The 19,500-nt window shown below is 51.3% G+C and overlaps 1 protein-coding gene across 1 annotated transcript in view; it reads right to left on the bottom strand.

The window, feature by feature from the left end:
* Window positions 1-6,875, bottom strand: part of KL (klotho) — a 35,066-nt gene extending 28,191 nt beyond the window's left edge. Inside the window, exon 1 of the mRNA XM_024570227.4 lies at window positions 6,034-6,875. Within this exon, the coding sequence (XP_024425995.3) occupies window positions 6,034-6,849 (816 nt within the window). The 5' untranslated portion in view covers window positions 6,850-6,875. The remainder of the gene's footprint in view (window positions 1-6,033) is intronic.
* Window positions 6,876-19,500: the final 12,625 nt, after the last annotated feature.

Below are 19,500 nucleotides of genomic sequence, written 5' to 3'. Positions count from 1 at the left end.
TCAGTTCAAACAACCTGTCTGCCTCGGGTGGGGCGTTACCCCTCACAGCAGGTCACCCCGCAGGGTGTGAACTTATCAACACACCGACCCACGTGCCACTCCCAGCTTCTTCAGCACCACTGTGTCCACATGATTTAAAACTCAAAATTACAAACTAAACATAATACAATGTCCGGCAGAAGGAAGGCCTGCTTGAGGGTGGTTGATAAGGTAATAATACAGGTGTGATAATTTATAGTTTTAATTTGAACAGTTCACCTAAAATGTCCTATGGTTGCTTGAGGGGGATATGGTTATGTTACAAAATTACATGCTTATGGTTTTATAATGAAAGATTTTGTGATAAAAAAGGGACGTTATTTGTGCCAGACCCTGTACGTTAGTATAACAGTTGGAGACAATCAATACTATTTGACTGATTGAACTTATATAGAAGAGAAACATTTCTAAAATCAGTTTAAATGGAAGAGGGGGTCTGGCCTCCAAATCAGACACATTCTGCCCCTTCCCTTCCCCCTCCTTCCTGTGCACTGGAGGAAATTGGGAGGTTATTTGCCCTGGAAATGAGGAAGGTCATACAGCTCGGCAGGAATTTTTCCCCTGCTCCTGTCTTCTAGGTCTTTCTCAGATTGTCTTGATCCATCTTGGGGCATCATTTTTAACGACTGCCATCAACATTTTTGACTCCATTTACTTTCTCACCCTAAAACTCCTGCCCAGATACCGTGTGAGAAAGCAGACTGTAACTATCCAATTTACAAGAAAGAAAAGGGGCATACCGAAACAAGTGGATATTATTTTACATCTACATTTATTCTGTCACTAAAAATTGTACTAAGTATTTCATCTGTTCCAAGGGCTGAGATAAGCACTGAAAATGGAAAACTAAATACAGCCTAACAGTCTCTGACCTCAGGGAACCACACGCGAGCACACGATCGCTCTGCCTGTGGTCGTCACATAAAGAGAGTGTTGTGTCCACTTCCTGGAAGACAAGTAAGAGTTTGTCCTTGGGAGAGGGGGAAAGAAGTAAAGTGTCCCTTCGGATTAACTTTGCACCCCGAATATTTCAAGACAGAGTATATGAAAGGTAGGTTGTGCTTATCTGTTTAAGAGGAGATTGCAAATATAACTTTGGAGTTTGCTGAGAAGATTTCATCTTGGGAGACGCAGTCACGGCATGTATTTTTTTTATGCACTCTTCACTTGTCTTCCCAATAGACATGCATTCTCTTCTCCTCCTGCAGCTAAAATGTCCGTTATGCCTTAAAAGGTAGACTTCATTGAAAAAGAAAGGCGCCTTTTGTACAAATTATTTATACTAAAATTCTGGCTTAGAGCAATCGTATTGTGTGAAAAATGAAGAGAACTCGGGAGATGTCTATGTGACTCACGACGTGCCAGGTAACGCGGCTGTGCGTTCATTCGTTTTGTACGTGAGAAGTGCACGCTGACATTTGAATGCTTACTAGTCTGCTCTCCCTCTTTTCTTCAATTCAAAACAATTGACATTGTTAAACAGTGCTACGATTTGAAAATAGTTTTATTAGTTCTTTTCCTATTCTTAATTCTTTTTCTTGAACTTGACTGTGACCTTCAAAACCACTCCGTTCAATCAGATACTAAAGAGGAGTGAGTCAAGCTCTTTGGGAGATATTTTAACTATTTCTGATTAGATGATTGAATTCAGTACTCTTCTAAAAGATGCACTGTTTCAACCCAGCAGAGTACTCCATCCGTGTACTGAGCACATTTTAATGAGAGGGACGGGTGCAGTGCTTCCCACAAGCACACAGCACATCTCATTTCAGCGTACGTACCTCGTGGCTAAACTGCCTCTCCTGTCACTAAGGGAGTGAAAATTCAACCCCACGACAAAGCCGCTTCCGATACCTGCTCCGAAGGCCGGCCAGGGGGCTTCCCCGCCCTCCCATTCCAAAGCCATCTTCACAGTGTTCCGTGGCGATTATAGATGGTTTTTAATTGTTTGAAAATCTTTACAATGGAGTCATAAATTGGATGATGAACCTTAAATTTTTACTAAAAATGTCAAACTCCGCCCCTTTGTTTCCTGACCTTCCTATCTGGTTAGGACTTGGTACTTCCCACTGGAAAGGAGCTAGCAAGACGGACAAAGAGAGTAAACCTTAGAAGCATCATTTATAAGTGAGAGTCGGGCTACTAAATAGCTAGAGGTCACGAGCAGCTACCAAGGGCAAGATGGCATTCTAAGATAGAGGACGAGGACACAGTTTCCTCACTTAAGGAACTGCCGGGCAGGCGGAGTGGGGAGGGCAGGCAACGGGCTCCGTAAAGGGAACGACAAGGTAGAAGGCATCAGAAGGCAGCACTGTGGGAGGCCATGGAGGGAAGAACTAGCATTCCGGGGCGGGCCCAATGAGCTTGTTCTTGAAGGTGGGATTTTCACAAGCAAGGGACTTTGTCTTGTTCACATGTAACAATATCCTGGAGGCTCTGTCTTGGTGCACAGGGCAGTGTTGGGGGAGGACGGTGCAGTGAGGGTGGGAGCAAGGCCATCATCGGCTGGGGAGCTATTCCAATGATCCAGGTGGGGTGTGAAGGTGATGCTTACACTGCAGGTTGGGTACGGACAGAAGTGGTGGGATTCTGAATACGTTTTCGAGGCAGTTGGAGCTGTCAGGTCTTGTTGATGGATGGAAGGAAGACGCAAGAGAAAGGAGTTAAGTCTGGGGCTCGACCAACTGAAAGAGCAAAGTTGGCATCACAGAGATGGGGGAAAGCAGGAGTTTGCGTTTGGCTGTGTCCCATGTGACGGGCCCGGGGGACATCTGAGTGGGGCAGGCAGTTGTCTGTCCGTGTCCAGAGCTCAGGGCAGAAGTGACGGCTGGAGACTCCCAGTTTGCTGTCGTCAGAGAGTAGACAGGATTCAGAGAGATCAGCTGGAGTGAATCTAGATATGAGGCCCCAGCTTGGTGAGCAGGCTAGGTGAGGAGGCGTAGGCAAAGGGGACTGGGAAGGACTCGCCCGTGAGCTGAGAGGCAAGAAAGAGTGGTTCTGGACACCAAGCTGGGAAGGCACGGCAAGGAAGAGAGAAGAGTGCTGGACACACGCCGCCGACAGGTCAGCTGAGACGTGGGCACGGGTGTCCGCCTGGATGTCAGCGCTCAGTACCAGTCCTGTTTTTCCCAGACTCTCACGCCCCAAGTAGTGCCTCCTGGCCCCGCCTCCTCCAGTGCACAGAGGTGTCGTCAGCTCAGTCGGGCCCTCTCAGAAACCCAGGGGCAGGCTGCTGGGGCTGAGCTCCCAACCACAGGCCTTGATGCTGGCTGTTCCGGGGGCCTCAGGAACCAACTTTCAACAGCTGTGAAGGCACATGGTCCCTCTTCAAGTCAGAGAGAGAAGCTGCTGTTCTGTCCCTGGGTCAGACTCAGCTGAGCGAAGCAGCCCAGCCCCCAGAGCTCCGCAGGGAAAGGCCTTCAGTTCTAAGTTCTGTGTTTTCCTCCACTTCTCTCTCCTCCTCCCTCCCTCGCTCTGCCCCTCTCTTTTTGTCAAAGTTTTACCAGTACCAGGAACCCAGGAAACAGCATGGAGTCCCCCATTCTGAACAGAGTGCCCATGACTCATCCCAGAGTTCCTTTGGCCAGCCTCCTGGCCATCAGACAAGGGTGCTTAAATCTCTGGGGGGACAGGGGAGATGTCAGCTTTCTGGTGTCCCCAGGGGATTCCTCAGCCTGCTTTTAGAGAGTGGGAGCACAGCACAGAGCCTCAGGGGATGGGTGCTGGCCACGTCCGTCCCTCTCTAGCATCAGATCCCAAAGGCACATGAGTGTGTGAGGAGCTTAGCAGCCCCTAAGAGCAATATCGAATCGAAGCCCCGGCTCAAATGTTCTATTAACAAAACCTGCAGAATATGTTTTATCTCTTCTAGTAAGGTCAAAGCTTCCCTATCCCCTTCCCCCCAACACTGCACTGAGAAAGAACATTAAAAACAGAATAAAAATGCCTCATGAAAAAAATGAATTTAAGATATTCTTTGACAATGAGTACTCACTTTATAAGATACAAAAATGACTCACTTCCAAGCGAAAGAAATTTGAAAACAAAATTAATGTTTCACAGACACTAGCGTTTTGTTTGCGGCTTCAGCAAAAGCAAGGGTCCACTTGTCACTGATTTCTCATAAATTCAAAGTCCACTGCATTTCTGGGAAGGATGGTTAGTGTTTGGCAAGGGTGTGTGTGTGTGTGTGTGTGTGTGTGTGTGTGTGAGAGAGAGAGAGAGAGAGAGGATCCAAAAATATAGCTGAAAATTTCATCAAAGGGCTCAGGGCAGGCACAGGAATCAAGAGCATGTGGGTGATGGAGTCCCAGAAAGCTCCTGCGGTCCCAGTTCCTTATTTTCTAAATGAAATAATCATGAAAATCACTAAAATAGCAACTGATGACTTGCAAACATATAGAGTTTATTACACACACTCTAAAAATATAACTCGTATTATTGAAACCTGAAGGAGTGACTTTGCAGAAGTGGACTGTGAACGTCTTACTTTTTTTTTCTGGTACGTACTGAAATTTGCTCATGTCTTCCTCAAAAGAGGGGCCGGTTCTTTCCACGGTTTCTCTGTCCCCAACCATAAGCAGGTGGTGCCTAGAGTCTCTGGTCCCTGCAAAGGATGGCCAGACTGAAAAAGTTTATTAGCGTGGCACTGAAATATGTTAATGAAAAGATATATATCCATCTGAAGTCACTGGCATCTCAATTTTTTTCAAACAAATCCAGCATTCTTTTGTGATCCGTGGGAGTGGATTTTGTGGAGCTGCCCTGCAATCTATTTAAGCCATTATCACAGCATTCGTGGCAGCTGGGGGCACTAAGTCAGCTCAGTAACCCACCTCGCTCTGCCCCAATGGGCTGCAGCTTCGGTGAAAAGCATGCAGAAGTGGTCCGTCTTGAAGTTGTTCAAAATACGTGGCTTAGTTCTAAATTTAAAAATAGGTCTTCCAGGCAACCCAAAAGACACCAAAACACAAGACCAAAAGTTATACACATTTAAACACTCGCATTAAAATGTTTGCACATAACACATAAAATAGGCGATGCAGACCTCTACCAAGCATACCAACAACTGACATCATCAGAAAGGAAACGTCAGATCAGTGGGCCCTAACCTTGAACACTAAGTAAAGGAGAAAAAGGAGGAAGACTTATTTGGGAGACAGCTCTCTCATGGCATAGCAACAGTTTCTACTGTCAAACTGTATTAAGCCCTTCGTATAGGTGTTAACATGGATTTGTTCAGGGTAAGAGCCTCCTCCGGAGGAACTGCATTTGGAGGGAGCATCACCGGGATTGGTGGGAGGGCGCAGGCCCTGTCACTGCGCGGTTCTGTATTTTTATAGCTAGCTTTGTTTGGGATTCTGTAGGGGCCTTCGCACCCCTTACAAGTAAGTGAGGATGGACCGAAAGAACGCCCAAAGACACTTAAACCCCGCTCTCCGGGAGATGCGGCGTGAACTGAGCCACAAGCAACACAGCTCTCACTGGAGGAACACTGAACTCAGGCGGTCCCCACAAACTCGAGCAGAGAGTGATGCTGTCTGCGCAGCTTCCCGACACACCTGAGTCTTTCACCCACTCCCCTCCTTGTCCCCACAGCTTCTGCTACGAAATCCTCCCAGCCCGACCTCTAGGGATTCCTTTACACCAGAGAAAGGAGCTCCCTCTTCTCACCACCGGAGAAACCGGTTCCAATTTCTTCCTGACATGTGGCTGCAAAGAGCGCCCGCTCAGGCCACTCACTCGCGCGCGCGCTGCAGGACTTCCCTCCCATCCCCGACTCCACACCCCCCAAAGAAAAAGCTTAGACTGCTCAGTCCCTGCTCCCCCGTCCCCCACCCCGTGTGACTCCTAAAGTGACCTCAAAAACGTGTTCAAATGGAGCCTCGTCTGAGCTGCAGGCTCAGGCGCCCCTCTTGCCGTGGCGTCTCCGGAGGCCCTGTCCCCGGCGGCCCTGTCCCCGGCGTGTCCCTCCGCCTGGCCCCTCGCACTCACCAGGAGGAGGTTGTGCGCCACCAGGTACCCGAGCCGCGCGCTGCCCCGGACGCCGGGGGCCAGGCGCCCGGTGGCGTAGCCGTGCCAGGCCACCACGTAGGGGTTGTCGATGGTGATCCAGTACTTGACCTGGCCGCCGAAGTGGCGGAAGCAGAGCTCTGCGTAATCCCTGAAGTGGTCGGCCAAGGCGCGGTTGGCCCAGCCTCCGTAGGTGTCTTGCAGGCGCTGGGGCAGGTCCCAGTGGTACAGGGTGACCACGGGCTGCACGCCCAGCTCCCGCAGCCGCTCCAGCAGGCGTCGGTAGTAGCGCAGCCCCTCGCGGTTGGGGGCGCCCTCGCTGCCATTGGGAAGCACCCGCGCCCACGAGATAGAGAAGCGGTAGTGGGTGACCCCGAGCTCCCGCAGCCCCTCCGTGTCGCGGAAAACGTTGTTGTAGCTGTCGCTGGCCACGTCCCCGGTGGCGGGCGGGGACGGCGACGGGGCGCCCGTCGGCAGGCTGGCTACCTGGGGGTCACCTGGGGGCGCCAGGGGGTGGTGGGTGAACGTGTCCCAGATGGACGCGCCCTTGCCGTGCTGCCGCCAGCCTCCCTCCGTCTGGTAGGCGGCGGTGCCCACGGCCCAGAAGAAGCCGTCGGGGAAGGTGTCGTGGAGGAGGCCCGCGGCCTCGGGGGCCGGAGGGCTCGCGAAGCGACTCCAGACCTGCGCGCCGTCCCCAGGCTCCGCGCGCAGGCGGCGGCCGCCCAGCGCCAACAGCAGCAGCAGCGGCGGCAGCAGCGGCGGCGACCGCGGGCGGCGCGGCGGGGCCCGGGCCGGCATGCTGCGCGGATCGGGGCTCCGGGGCCCCGCGCCGCCCCTTTATGCCCGCGCCCCGCCGCGCCGCCCGCCCCCCGCCGGCGCGCCCACCCCCGCTTCCCCCCGCGGTCCCTGCTGGCAATAATTACCTGCGAGCTGGCGCCTGCCCCGCCCTGCAACGGGGGGACGAGGGCGCAAAAGGCGAGCGGGTGCCGGGGGAGGGGGTGCGACAGCCTGCCCCGGGTAGCAGGCGCCGCTCCCGGACGTCGGAGAAGAGGCACCTGTTCCGCGCTGCGCCCGGGAGCCGCGGAGGATGTTCGGGCCACACAAGTTGTCTGCCCGCCGCCTTCTCTGGCCCATCCGCGCGCGCTCCTGGAAGACACCGCGGAGCCGGTGTTGGCCCAGGAGGGAAGGCGGCGGGCAACTTTCCCTGAGTCCGGCGCGGGGTCTCCGCCAGCCTTGTGCGCCTGTCGTCCTGGAGACACCTGCTTGCCCTTTTCTGCCCTGGGAGGCCGAGAAAAGCTTTAGGTTGAGGTGACTAGAGCCGGTTAGGAATTGGCTGAAGTCATATTGGGATGGCAGGGTCCGGAGGCTGCAAGAGAAGGAATGGGGGTGAGAGCCGTCCCCGGGCGCGGGGCTGGACCGCCGTCCTCCAGGCCGGAGCCTTCGGGCCTTCCAGGAAGACGCGGGCGTTGCCTGTCGTCTGGGGACTCTTCCTCTTCCTGCTGTCTTTTAACCATTTCAAACCGGTGCTGTTTTCTTTAATTAGATCTTGCAGAATTACTTGGTAAGCTTCAAATGATGGGTGTTAATTGTTCTTTTTAAAAAAGGCGGGGGGGGGGGACAGAAACACACAACACCAAGGTTTCCAGATTTAGACCAAGTACCCGTTCCCTTTGCAACAAAACGGGGTCCTTCCAGCTGCCCAAGAGCCCTTTGGACAGAAGTCGTGGCGACTCGATGTCCATTTGAGTGGGTGTGGGTGTGTGTGAAACCTGGGCTCCCCCTTTGTGGCCGGGGCCGGTACAAGCCCCAGGGTCCTCATCGATCCCACGGAGATGGCTACGTCAACCCTGCCAGCTTGGAGGCTTGGGCAGCTCCCATGAAACAATGGGTGCACCGGTGACTCCAACGTGAAGAGCCCCCACGAATGCAAGATCTTGCTAACAATGCCCTCACCTCGGTTCCGGACCCTGTGCCTGGGTCCCCACACTCCACACCTGTATGGAATGACCCAGATCCTCACGGAGGTGCATCCATTCTCGTCTCCTGATCGCTCTGGGTTGCTTCACATGAACTTAAAACCCACCAAGTATTAAATGTTGCCGATCCAGGTCCCTTTATTAATTCCCTTTAAATGCAAGTGTGAGAAATTTATTCCCGTATTTTATTAAATATTCCCAACTGCAGCTAGCGTGTATTTTCCTAATTAGTAACATGAAGCCCTCAGACTAGAACAAGCTTTACTGCTGTTGTTACATGTGGCATTTATATTTCCGTGCATCCAAAATTTTAAAAAACCCATGTCACGGCAGCAATTAAAAAGATTACACCACTCAGGTGCAGAGTCACACTCTCCTCCAGCTGAATTAAAGAGCTTCCGTGTCTGCATGCAGGATCGAATTTCCCTCCTAGAGCTGGAGGCTGGAGTGTTCGTTGTGTTGCAGCTTAAGTTGCTGTTAGAAATGCTTCACGGCTCTCATGGAAAATACAATAGCTTAGGCGAAGTGTTCACTTACTGATGTATGGTCTGTTTGCTCAGGGCAGACTGTATCTATTGCTACTTTCATTTAGCCCACAGTAACAGAAACATTTAAGGGTTGTTGTTGTTGTCATTGTTGTTTTAGAACAGTGATTAAAAAGAAGGACCAAGCTGACTAAACGCTTCACATTTAAAGTTCACGTCTTTCTGGGGTGGGAATGTGGGGGTGTAAAGCACAAATATCCCCTAAGTCAGAACATCAACGATTTCAGCATCTGCAGAAATGTTCCCAGGTGATAGTCGATTTTACCCGATGATAAAGATTACTTGATCGTTAAACTTTTTTCCAGAATGCGATGTTCATATCAAGGATCTGGATTCCTTAAGTGTGGCTAACTGCTGCTACTGCTTCCAGTTTTTCTGTCTTATTTGGGTTCTTACCTTTCATCGCCACCTTCGAACATCAAAAATATGGCTTTCGTTCTAGGTTTTGTTCTCCCACAAAAAAAGAGTGGTATTACTTGTTGAACTTTGAATATAAAGATGAAGTTGTTGGTGCATTGGAGGGAAGACAATGTTTCAATTTACCTACTCACTTGTCGAGGTGATGATTTTCAACAACCGAAATGTGGGTCACCAAGCTGACCCTTCCCTTCATCAGTCTCTTCTGACCAAGTTCTTCTCCTGCATGTTCCTGGGACCGGGGAACAACCCCCACCCTGACCAAGGTCACAGAAGGAGGCTCTCTGGCCCCCAAGGGCTCAATCACATCACCAACCTCTAGGTCTCAGCTCACCAGCCACAGACACGCAGCCTCGCTGGGGTATTCCGTGTCATCCCCAACGCTGAGCAACCACCACGTATAAGGCCACCCAGAGGAGCCTAGGACTTCCAAACAGAGACGACAGCCACTGCCCTCAAAGACAATACCAGATTGGGGAGCCAGGATAGAGACAGGGACAGTAAATACGTTCTTTAGTTTACTGTGCTCAGCACAAACAAATAACACCTGTGAGGCATCGGCCTTAGAGCTGGGAGGGGAATCCGGGGGTGGGCGGTCTGGAATAGTCTCACAGGGTGACATCACAGCTGGGGCGAAAGAGAAACACTTGCAAGGGGACCCCAAGGGCAAAGAGAATAGGGAAGCAAAACATGGAAGAAAAAGTGTTTACAGCACATGTGTGAGAAAATAAATAGAATGAAATAAAATAAAGTAAAATAAACATCTATTTGTGCAAGGAAAAGGTGAACTGAAAGGATAGGGAGGCGTCAGCCCATAAGAGTCTTTAGCATTGAGGTTTTACCATTGCGTCACATCCGAGCCTCTACCTTCGCTGACTCGTTAAATGCCTGTTTGTCGTGTGCCCCGTGCTGGTCTAGGCCCCGGGAGGGCAGCAGCCAACAGCAAAGGCCAGCGAGCCCTGCCTCCCCTCACCTCTCCCGCTCCCTGCTCTCCTCCAGCCACACTGGCCTCCTGGTCATCCTGGAGACAAGCCACACTGGCTCCCAGCCTCGGGGCCTTGGACTGGTTCCCAGTTCTCTCTGGAATGTTCTTCACAGCATGGCCAGCCTGCGTCTCCTCAGTCAGGCCTTGGAGCAAAAGCCACGTTCTGAGAGCAGCATTGTTCGACCTCTCCATGGAAAGCGGCTACTCCCAGTCACTCTATTATGGTGCCCAGTTTTGTTCTCCTCTCCGGGTTACGAGTAACTCAGAGGATCTTGTTTGTTTACTTGTTTACTTTCTTCATCCCCAACTAAAAGTGTAAGCTCCACAAGACGAGGCATCTGGCTTTTTCTCGGAAGTGTCTCCAACATCTAGAATAGTGCTTGCACACTGCAGGTGTTCCGCACGTTGGTGGGATGGATGGATGGATGGATGGATTGGTAAGAAATGGCCCAAGAGCATTGCTGAGAATGGTGAAGCCACATCCTGGCTTCTGAAGGAGTCTGTGACTGATTACTAACATCTGCCCTGAGCACAGGAAGGAGAAGTGGCCACACCAAAGCCACTTCCCGCCTATGCACTGGGGTAGGCCACGTCCCCAGCCCACTCCACTATGGCCTCAGGTAGTTCTGATGATACCACAAGAAGCAGAAGACAGAACTATGTTGCTGTGAAGTAGTTTTAGTGCGGACATTACCCTCTTCCCCCGGCACACCTGGCACACCTCTGACAAGCCCCAAAAGATCGACAAGGCTGTGACATGAGGGTTTCGAGCTTCTCTGACCCAGCGAATTCCTCATCCCACAGAAATAATCTGAGCCCCCAATCATCAGCACCCTCACAAAGAGCCACGAAGGCAGCAGGAGTCCGTTCCCACCCAGGGGTATTCTTGTTCTGCTTATTTGCCAGCAAAACAAAAATGAAAATGGTTGACCGTCCAAGAGTCGAACTTCACACCTGTAAGGGCCTTTGTAGCCTGGCCCAACTCAGGAGCCTCGGAAGGTTTTTGAACAGTGGAGCTACAGGGGCAAAGAGCAAGTGGCCTCGCCTTGTTTTAAGGAAGGGACCATATTAACCAGCCAATTGATGCGGCAGTAATGCCGACGGAGGGGGAGAGGCTGTAACCTGGAATTCACTTTGGGAGCAGCTACAGTCGGCTGGCTAGTGAGTGCAGGAAGGCCTATGCCCAGCACGGCGAAAAATGCCAAGAAAAAGAAAGGAAAGGTGTGAGGGAAAACAAACGGAAGGCTGATTAAACGTGGGAGGTGAGGGAGAGGGAAGACTGAGTGAGGACCTAAATATTTTGAGCTTAAACATACAAAGAATTGCAACATGGATGGACTGACATGTAGGGGCTGGGGTTAACTTTTGATGAAGCATGAATTCCATGCTAACTATGTTGGACTTCAAGTGTCCATCAGAGATCAAAGAGAATATTAAGCAAATAATTGGAGATACCTTTTTGCAGCCCAGAAAGCAGACTGGGGGTTTAGACCAGAAACTTCAATTCCAGGCTAGTGAACGAGGTGAGGGCAATCAAAAGGAACAACTAAGACGAGGGCTGAGCCTGGACGTGTGTCTCCTTCTGTGGGGTAGGTCAGGTGGAACGGAGACAAAAGAAAAAAAGAAAAAACCACCCAAGGGGAGGCCCAGAAGTCCCAGGCTAACGTGTGTTTCGAGCTAAGGAGCTGAGGATTTCGAAAAGGAGGGACTATCCAACTCGATGAGAAAAGAAAATTGGTCTAGAAATTGGGCCCCTGAGTGACTTGGGAGGCGGCTTTTTGAAATCGTGATGGGGCTTCAGCAGGTGGCAGTACCGGGCACTGATGAGAGTGCGAGGGGCGGGAAAACACCGCCCGGGACGTGTTCTTCTGAGGAGCTGGCCCGTGGAGGGGATGAGAAAGGGTGGTCGCGTGAGGGTCTGGCACAGTTCGGAGAAAACGTTTCCAGACGAGGACTCGGCATGTGTTCACGCACTGGGGTGGAAGGACTAAGGAGGAGGAGGACTGGGAGTTTGGGGGAGAAGATGAAGCAAGACAGTGCAGAGCACCGCTGGGGTCTACAGGAGCTGAGTGTGCACTTTGAGCAACCCCCCCACCCCCCACCCCCGTGTCAAACACAGAGACAGCACGGAGGCCAGAACAGAGCCCCCACGGCTGAAGTGCCATCGTGGTGGGAGAGGGTGGTGGACACACAGCTTCTGCGAAGATGACAAAAGGGAGCTCCCTAGAGGCTTCACGACAACGGCAAACGGGTCCCCAGGGTCCTGCAGCTCTGCTGAGCTCTGGGACAGATGCAGACTGTGGACCTACCAGAGGGACGGAGCTCTGGGTGCTGCTGCGGCCCTCGAACCTGACTGCTCCTGGCGGCTTCGTCCCCGGTGTGTGGAGCGGGGAGTCCAAGGGTGGGATCCCAGCCCCTGCCCCACCTGCCCTCCTGCGAACAGTGCGGCCTCCACGGCCCAGCCCGCTTTGCACACAGCACACGCCAAACACGTCCTCACTGGGCCCACATCTAGAAGCAGGGAGCACGATGTCAAGGACTCGGGGAGCAGAGTTGCTGGGGTCCAGATGCCTCTACTCTCTTATCTTTCAAAACTGTCCCCAATTCAACAAGGAGAATGAGGGCCTTTTCTCTTTCCAACGGATGGAGAGAGGTTAGTGTCTGGACAGGGATGAAGGTGAAGAAGCACCAGTAAGCCAGTGAGCCGAGGGACAGGTGCAGGAGGGACAACGCTTTACCTGGCGTTGCTGCAGAAGGGTTCACGATCGGAGATTTCATGAAAGGAGAGGGGCAGCGGCAGCCTGAAAACAGCCACCGTCAAACCCGGATCACCCGCGCTGCGTGGGGTCTGGGACTGCCCGCCCCCGGCTCACGGGAAATCATCCTCTCTCAAGAAGTGGACCCAAAGAGGCTACCGCTGTGGGCACAGCACCTGTGGGGAGTAGGATGGCTGGGGCACGGGACTATACATGAGGAGGGCACGTCACATTCTGCAAAGCAAGCACGGGCCCAGCTCTTCCCCAGGCCAGCTTGGGACTCTGTCGGAGCACCCAGCCCTACAGCCCCATCAGCCACAGCCCCGCCCTGCACTGCACCTTCCAGACAGCTCCCCAGGGACTCACCTGTTAACTGGAAAAGACAGACAAGGACTAGCAGGTCTGTGACGGGAACCTCCTCAGGAAAGACTACAAAGCCCATCACTAAAATTTTCCAGTAAGAGAGGGATTGCATCTATGGTGCAGGAACAGGATAAGAATGAAAATAGGAACCATAGAAAGGCAAAAAGAAAAACCTCGTGGACATTAAGAATATGGTAGCAGAAATAAAATTTAAAAATTGGTAAAAGTATTAGAAAACAAGAAAATCTGTTAGAAACTAGTAGAAAAAAAAACAAACCATTAGAAAATAAGAGAGAAAGGAAAATTTAGGAGATCAAACATCCAACTTATAGGAGTACGAGAGAGAAAATAAAGAAAAACGGAAAACTCGTAATTCAAGGACATGAGTTTCCAATTAAAAGGACCTCTGTAGCACAGTTATGAAAAAAAAAGACCCAAAGTCAGGCTCGTCGTTGTGGAGTTTCAGAATCCCAGAGATAAAGATAAATCCTAAAAATTTCAAGATGAAAAACAAATAAACAACAAGAACCACAGTAGCGTGGAGCTTCTCAAAAGTAACAATGAAAATTAGAGACCCGTGAATATTCTGAGGGAAAATCATTTTCAACCTAGAATTCTGTACTCCGCCAAACTAATAATGGAGTGTAATGGTAGTAGAGACACTTTTAGACATTAAAGATGTTTTAAAAGGTGCTTTCCAGGCACTTTTCCTTGTGAAGGTGTAAAAATATGTGCCCCGCTAACGTGAGGGGCAAGCAAACAAGCAGACAGAGGAAACGTGGGTTGCACGGGACAGAGGCTAGGAGGCAGAAGCAGCATCAACAGAAGGGGCCTCATGGGATAGCAGCACCAGGGAGCTCAGGGTGCCGCCGGCTCAGAGCAGGGGCGTCCGGGTGGGACCGGAGAACGTGGGGCTCCAATGGCAGGGCTCCCCTAAACAAGCAAACAGACCGATGATCGAACAAGAGGAACAGGTCTGTATCCAGTTGACCTTGTCGAGAGAGATTTTGTAGGACTTTAGGCGGGAAGAAGAAAACGTAGCTAGAGATTCGAAGTGAAGGATTTCAGGTTTCTGGCCCAATATGTGGAAAGCTTGGAAGTCATCACTCTCACAAGAAAAAGCATTGAACACGTTGGAAAGCAACTTAGATGCATCAAAGAAGTGCTGCCCACACCCCGCTGTCCCCAAACCAGACAGATAGGGCGATACATACAATGACAGCTCACCAAGCGCCTAAGGCCACCACAGGGGCCAACCCCAGTAGGGTCACTTCAAATTGTGACTGACGGATTCAGTGTGGACGAGCTCAAGCGTTAAAAGCTCTGAGGGGGCCCCGTCTTGGGGGACCCTCCACACTTTTATCTCCGTGAGCCCCACCAGCTTCTAACTGCAGAGAGGGACCAAACTCCCCCGGGGGTCCTGGCGGGGGAGAGGAAGGAAGCGTTCCAAAATCCACCTGTCGCTCTCTGTTTGCTTTAACATGCTTGGTTCCCTCAAGGGACACCGCTGTACCAGAGCCTGAACAACGGGGGTTTTACCAAAGTTGACCTAGGTGAAGCGCAGGAAATCCCCCACTCCAGCTCCCTCCAGCCTTTGGTATGGAGGAAGAGAACCACCCAGCGCAGGCTCAGCAACAGACTCAGCCACAGGACCCCTGACCTCACCACCCCCTCGGCAGGGCTCCTGTGTAAGAACAGGGGCGAAGAGCTCAGGAAATACAAGCCTCGGGCACTATGTAGGAAGAGCTCCCTGGGGACAGACGATAGGATGGAAGAAAACCGAGAACATTAGAGAAAATGTTAGATTCGATAGCACAGGAAAAACACAAACAGTCAACGCGGCCCGACCCCAGCCAGACAAACACAGGATGCACAGTGAAGGCCGTCCCCCTCCGTTCCTCTGGCCTGATTCGTCACGTCCCGCTTTCAACAAAACTACTAAGCATGCTAAAAGGAAAAAAAAACCAAACACAGTCTGGAGAGGTAAGTCGAGCCTCAGGACCAGGAAGGAAGAAAAAATGAAGTAATCACTCCTCCAGGGGGGAAAAATTGTATGATTAAAGAAATGTTCTGATAGAACACTACTTGGCTCAGCTGTGAATGAACTTTGCATATTTATTGGGCCATTGTGTAAATGACTCAGCGGAAAACGTACCTACATACTATTTTAAAATGTTCAGGTGAAATACCAAGCAAAACAGTTAAAATAGTTGAAAGGTATAACATCGTGAGATGGATGATTTTTTGATAAAACCATTCAACAACATTTGACTTTTTAACTTGTGTGCAAATGAAAGGGAGTGCATGCCAATGAATGTCGGTCCAAGCTGAGGGAGGATTGTCCCTTCCTGAGTGGGGAGCGAGAGGGGGTGGCGTCGCGGAGGGAGCGAAAGGCAAAGGTGGAGGTGCAGACAGTTGGAGCTGAGACGCTGACAGGGGCCAAGGGAATGAAATGAAAGGTAAAACTGACGGTTTTGACCTTCTGGTAAAATAGAAGGGCCAGTCAACTGCCGAGAGGGAACAAGCTGGGTGAGTATGAAAAGAAGTAGAAGAACCACGAGTGAATTTTCTGAAGAGTCAACAAAGGATGCCGGAAACATCCCTGGACATCGAGATCGAAGCTACACAGCATGAAGTTTTAAAGTATCTGTCTATACAAACCACGTTTCCTCTCAAATATGAGATGCAGTTTTTCAGGTTGCCTGTGTGCCTGCGTTTAAAACACACCACTTTGAGACCTATTTCTCGCTGAGACAGCAAGACAGTTATACTTCCATGTAATGCAAAACCAAGCTTGCTGTTTCTTTGCAGATGGTTCCTCTCCTTTGATGATTAGAATCAAGGTCAACAGTTCAGAGCTTGGGTGGCCCAATTAGCATCCATCGGCCCAGCCTCCCAGATTGCCATCCTGTTCCTGGCCACAGCTCCAATTGGTCTTCTGAGTCATCAGGGGCATTGTCTGAAGCAGAAAGTGCATTAATTAGCCGGAATAGATGACGTTTGGTTTTGTATAGCTCGATTTCTTCAGTGACTCCTGTGACTCTGGCTTGGCTCCACTTGCTTACCGTCCCCATCTCTTCAGACTCCTTCCTCTCTCCCTCTTCTTTACACCCTTCTTCTGAGAGCTCAGCTACTCCTGTTGTCAACTGGTAGAGCGACTTCTAACTGACCTCTTCATCATGACCTCCTCCCCACCCTGAGACCCATGGCATCAGGGTGGACTCCCGTTCCTCTTCCCTCAGCCCCACGGGCCTCCACACTTCCCTCCAACCACGAGGCACGTCCCCGACTTGGGCTGTTCGCACTTGCCGATCCCTCTGCCCGGCCCGTGCATCCCTAACTATCCTCACCGGTGGACCGTTGGCTCGCCACACTGAAGTCACCGCCCAGAGAGAGCTCTTTGCTGGCCACATGGCCTCAAATAGCATCCCTCATCTCACCACTCTCTCGGTTTTCTTTATAACACACATACCTGACAGTACATGACGTGTTTCTTCGTCCTGTGTATTGGTTGTCTGTGTCCTAGACAGTAGCTTCCATGACAGCACGGACTTCGAACGGCTCAGGGCTGATGTCCTGGCCCTCGCTGATACCTGGCTCGTAGTAGGCACCTGACTATTTGTGGAACGAATGATGCGGGAAAGCAGGACACATCTCTGCATCAGCAAACTCACAGCTCCCTGGTGCACATCACTGAAAATCTCCCCCTGTCTCTGCAAGTGCACAGTCAGTCTTGTGAGCGGCCACTTTTTAAGGAAATACAAACGACATGAACACAATGGCCACAGAGCGGCATGAAATTATCAACTAAAAGAAAGTCCTCATGAAATGAGCAAGAGAGCCCATGGCACACTCATGGTGCAGCATTGTAAACTGGCCTTCCCCACTGTACCTGAGTCTGGGCTTGTGGGAAGTCGGGGTGGTGGCCGGAGCAGTTTGCAGGCATCGCAGAGCTCATGCCACTGGACACAGCCATGGCCACGGTGGGGCCAGGGCTTGGCGGGTCTGCTGTCAGGCTCCCGGGCACCCAGAAGGACCCGGTTTAAGTCCCACTAGGACACCCTTTTACATCTACAGGTGTATTTATACATGTGTCTGTGTTTCAACAAAACACTGGAAAGAAATGCAGCAAAATACGAACACCAGTTCCTTCTGTGGGGTGAGATGACAAATAATTTTAATTTTTCTGTTTAGTAACATTTCCCAAAGTTTCGAGGTTATTAGTTTTATAATCAGAAAAAAATGTTGATGAAGAACAGCTGCAGCAAGTTTGCAAGCCAGCGGGGAGCTGACCCCACAGACAGCCCCAGCGGCAGCCCCAGCAGAATGAGAAAGCCGTGGGCGGGCAGCAGCCCTGTCCACAGCGTGGAGCCGGCCTCATGTCCCCGTGGGTTCACGTCATTCTGAGTGGGGAGCGCAAGCAAAGCCAACTCCTGCTTGGCAGGTTGCTTGGCGGGACTCCAGATTCCCAAGGGCAAGAAAGCTGGTCTCGGGAAGAAAAAGCTAGAAGGCATCCCTGTGTACCGATAGCTGCGGAATGACCAGAAACCTGCCAGGAACAGTTGTGGGAGTGTCGCAAGCAGCCTGATTGAAGACATCCGCCCACCACAGCAAGTTGGCCAAAACCCAGCAAGAGAGACATCAGGCCATGTTACAGAGAGAACGTGGAGAGTTGCTTTGGGAAAACCGACGGTGTTGGGTGCACTCACCAGCAGGAGCTGACGGAAGCAGCAAAGGCGTGGAGGGGGTAAATTGGTTTTTAAAGTAATAACAGAGTTCATGAAAGAAAACGGCAAGACAAACTTTAATGTTACTTTGAAATCAGAGGCGACCTGTCTGGGTCCAAATAAGGAGAGTGTGTCAGATTCGTTTCGTGTCTCCCTGGAAAGAAGCTCCTAGAGATCGGCATTGTGATATATACACTAAACAGTAATTCAGCGAGAATATGGTAAATTTGCTTTAAAAGTATAGAATGACCGTTTGCAAAGATGCATGTACGTACAACTATGTGCAGCCAAGAAACAATTTTCCTGTAGTATAAAAAGGAACACAAAAGCACTAATGAGACAGTAGGGATGTTTCTGTAAATCTCATGAGAAAGGAATCATTTTTTAAAGTCTACCACTTGTTACATTCACTATTGGGGCTATTACAAGGAAAAGCCACTTACGGAAATAAAAACACAAAGAAATTGCAGGCTCATTTGGGTCAGAGCAGTTTTCTGTAGATCCACAAGGAAGAACTGAAATCATGGTCACTATTACTCTGTATAGCCCAAATTTTCAGAAACTTAGAGCCCAAGAAGATTCCCACAGGAGGGAACAACGTGGGGAGCTGGGAGGAGGGCCCTGACCTGCGTGTTCAGGTGGCCGTGCGAGAAAACAGGGGACGTGGTCCCTTCGTTCCGTGCTCTGCCCGGCAGACCCGACACACACCGCCTTCCTCGAGTCGTCATGCCTTGGCCGCAGGGCGGTCTACAGCAACCCTGAGGGGGACAGAGGGTCAAACGCCAGTGAGCATCTAGTCTGGAGCTTCCCTCGGTTCTAGGGCACCCAATGGCTGCTCAAAGAAACGGTTTTCAGGGACCCTTCAGATATAAAGTGCCCATGTAGGGATTAGTCACCTAATGCAAAGCTCCTTTCTAACCAAGGTCACCGTGCCCCGGGAGAAGGGACGCCCTCCTCTCCTCAGCTCACCTCTGCCTCCACCTTTGGCCCAGCGCTCCTGGGAGCCACTCCTGTCCCTGGGAGCCCCTGCCCTTCCACCCTGACGCCAAAAGCCGACGCCTCAGCTTTTGCTTACAAGACTTAGGGCAATGGCCTGTAAACTGCATTCCAGCTGCAGAACTCCTTTTCATAAAAGGAGCCTTAGGTATCAGACGACTCCTGAACCCCTAGGAACACACCTGAGAGGCGGACCAGCTGCCCAGCCCCACCGTGCCGCCCCCTCTCACAGCCAGAGGCGCCTGGGGACTTGGGGGCCCAGTGCAGGGGAACACACTCAGACTCCGTTACTAATGGTCCCTGATGGACTTGAGGTTTAGAAGACAGTTTGTAGGACAAGAAAAATACTTTCCCTCTGACTTTGTTCTCTGACTTCGTTCTGAAGCTCCGTAAATTCCACCAGATCCCCCAGCTTTGGGTCCCTGCACGTCACCTCCCTGTGGCCCTTTCGTGAGTATCTGGCCACCCACACCCTCACCCAAGGCTGTCCTAACCGGCGACTGCTTCTTTGGGGAATTCTGTCTACATAAAAATGTGATTTTTAAATGCACCACTAGTGCACGCAGGCTCAGTGCGGCAGAGCGATCCATTGATGAAGACTTAGAACAGAGAGCAGAGAAGAGACGCCCATGTATTGCGCTTGGGTTGGGGTCCAGTCAGTGCCGGCGGCCACTCCGAGTCCTG

Source organism: Desmodus rotundus, chromosome 13 (genome assembly GCF_022682495.2).
Source record: "Desmodus rotundus isolate HL8 chromosome 13, HLdesRot8A.1, whole genome shotgun sequence".
In the NCBI taxonomy this organism is placed as follows: Eukaryota; Metazoa; Chordata; class Mammalia; order Chiroptera; family Phyllostomidae; genus Desmodus; species Desmodus rotundus.
Note: the sequence above shows the minus strand (reverse complement) of the source record. Positions and strands in the feature narration are given on the sequence as shown.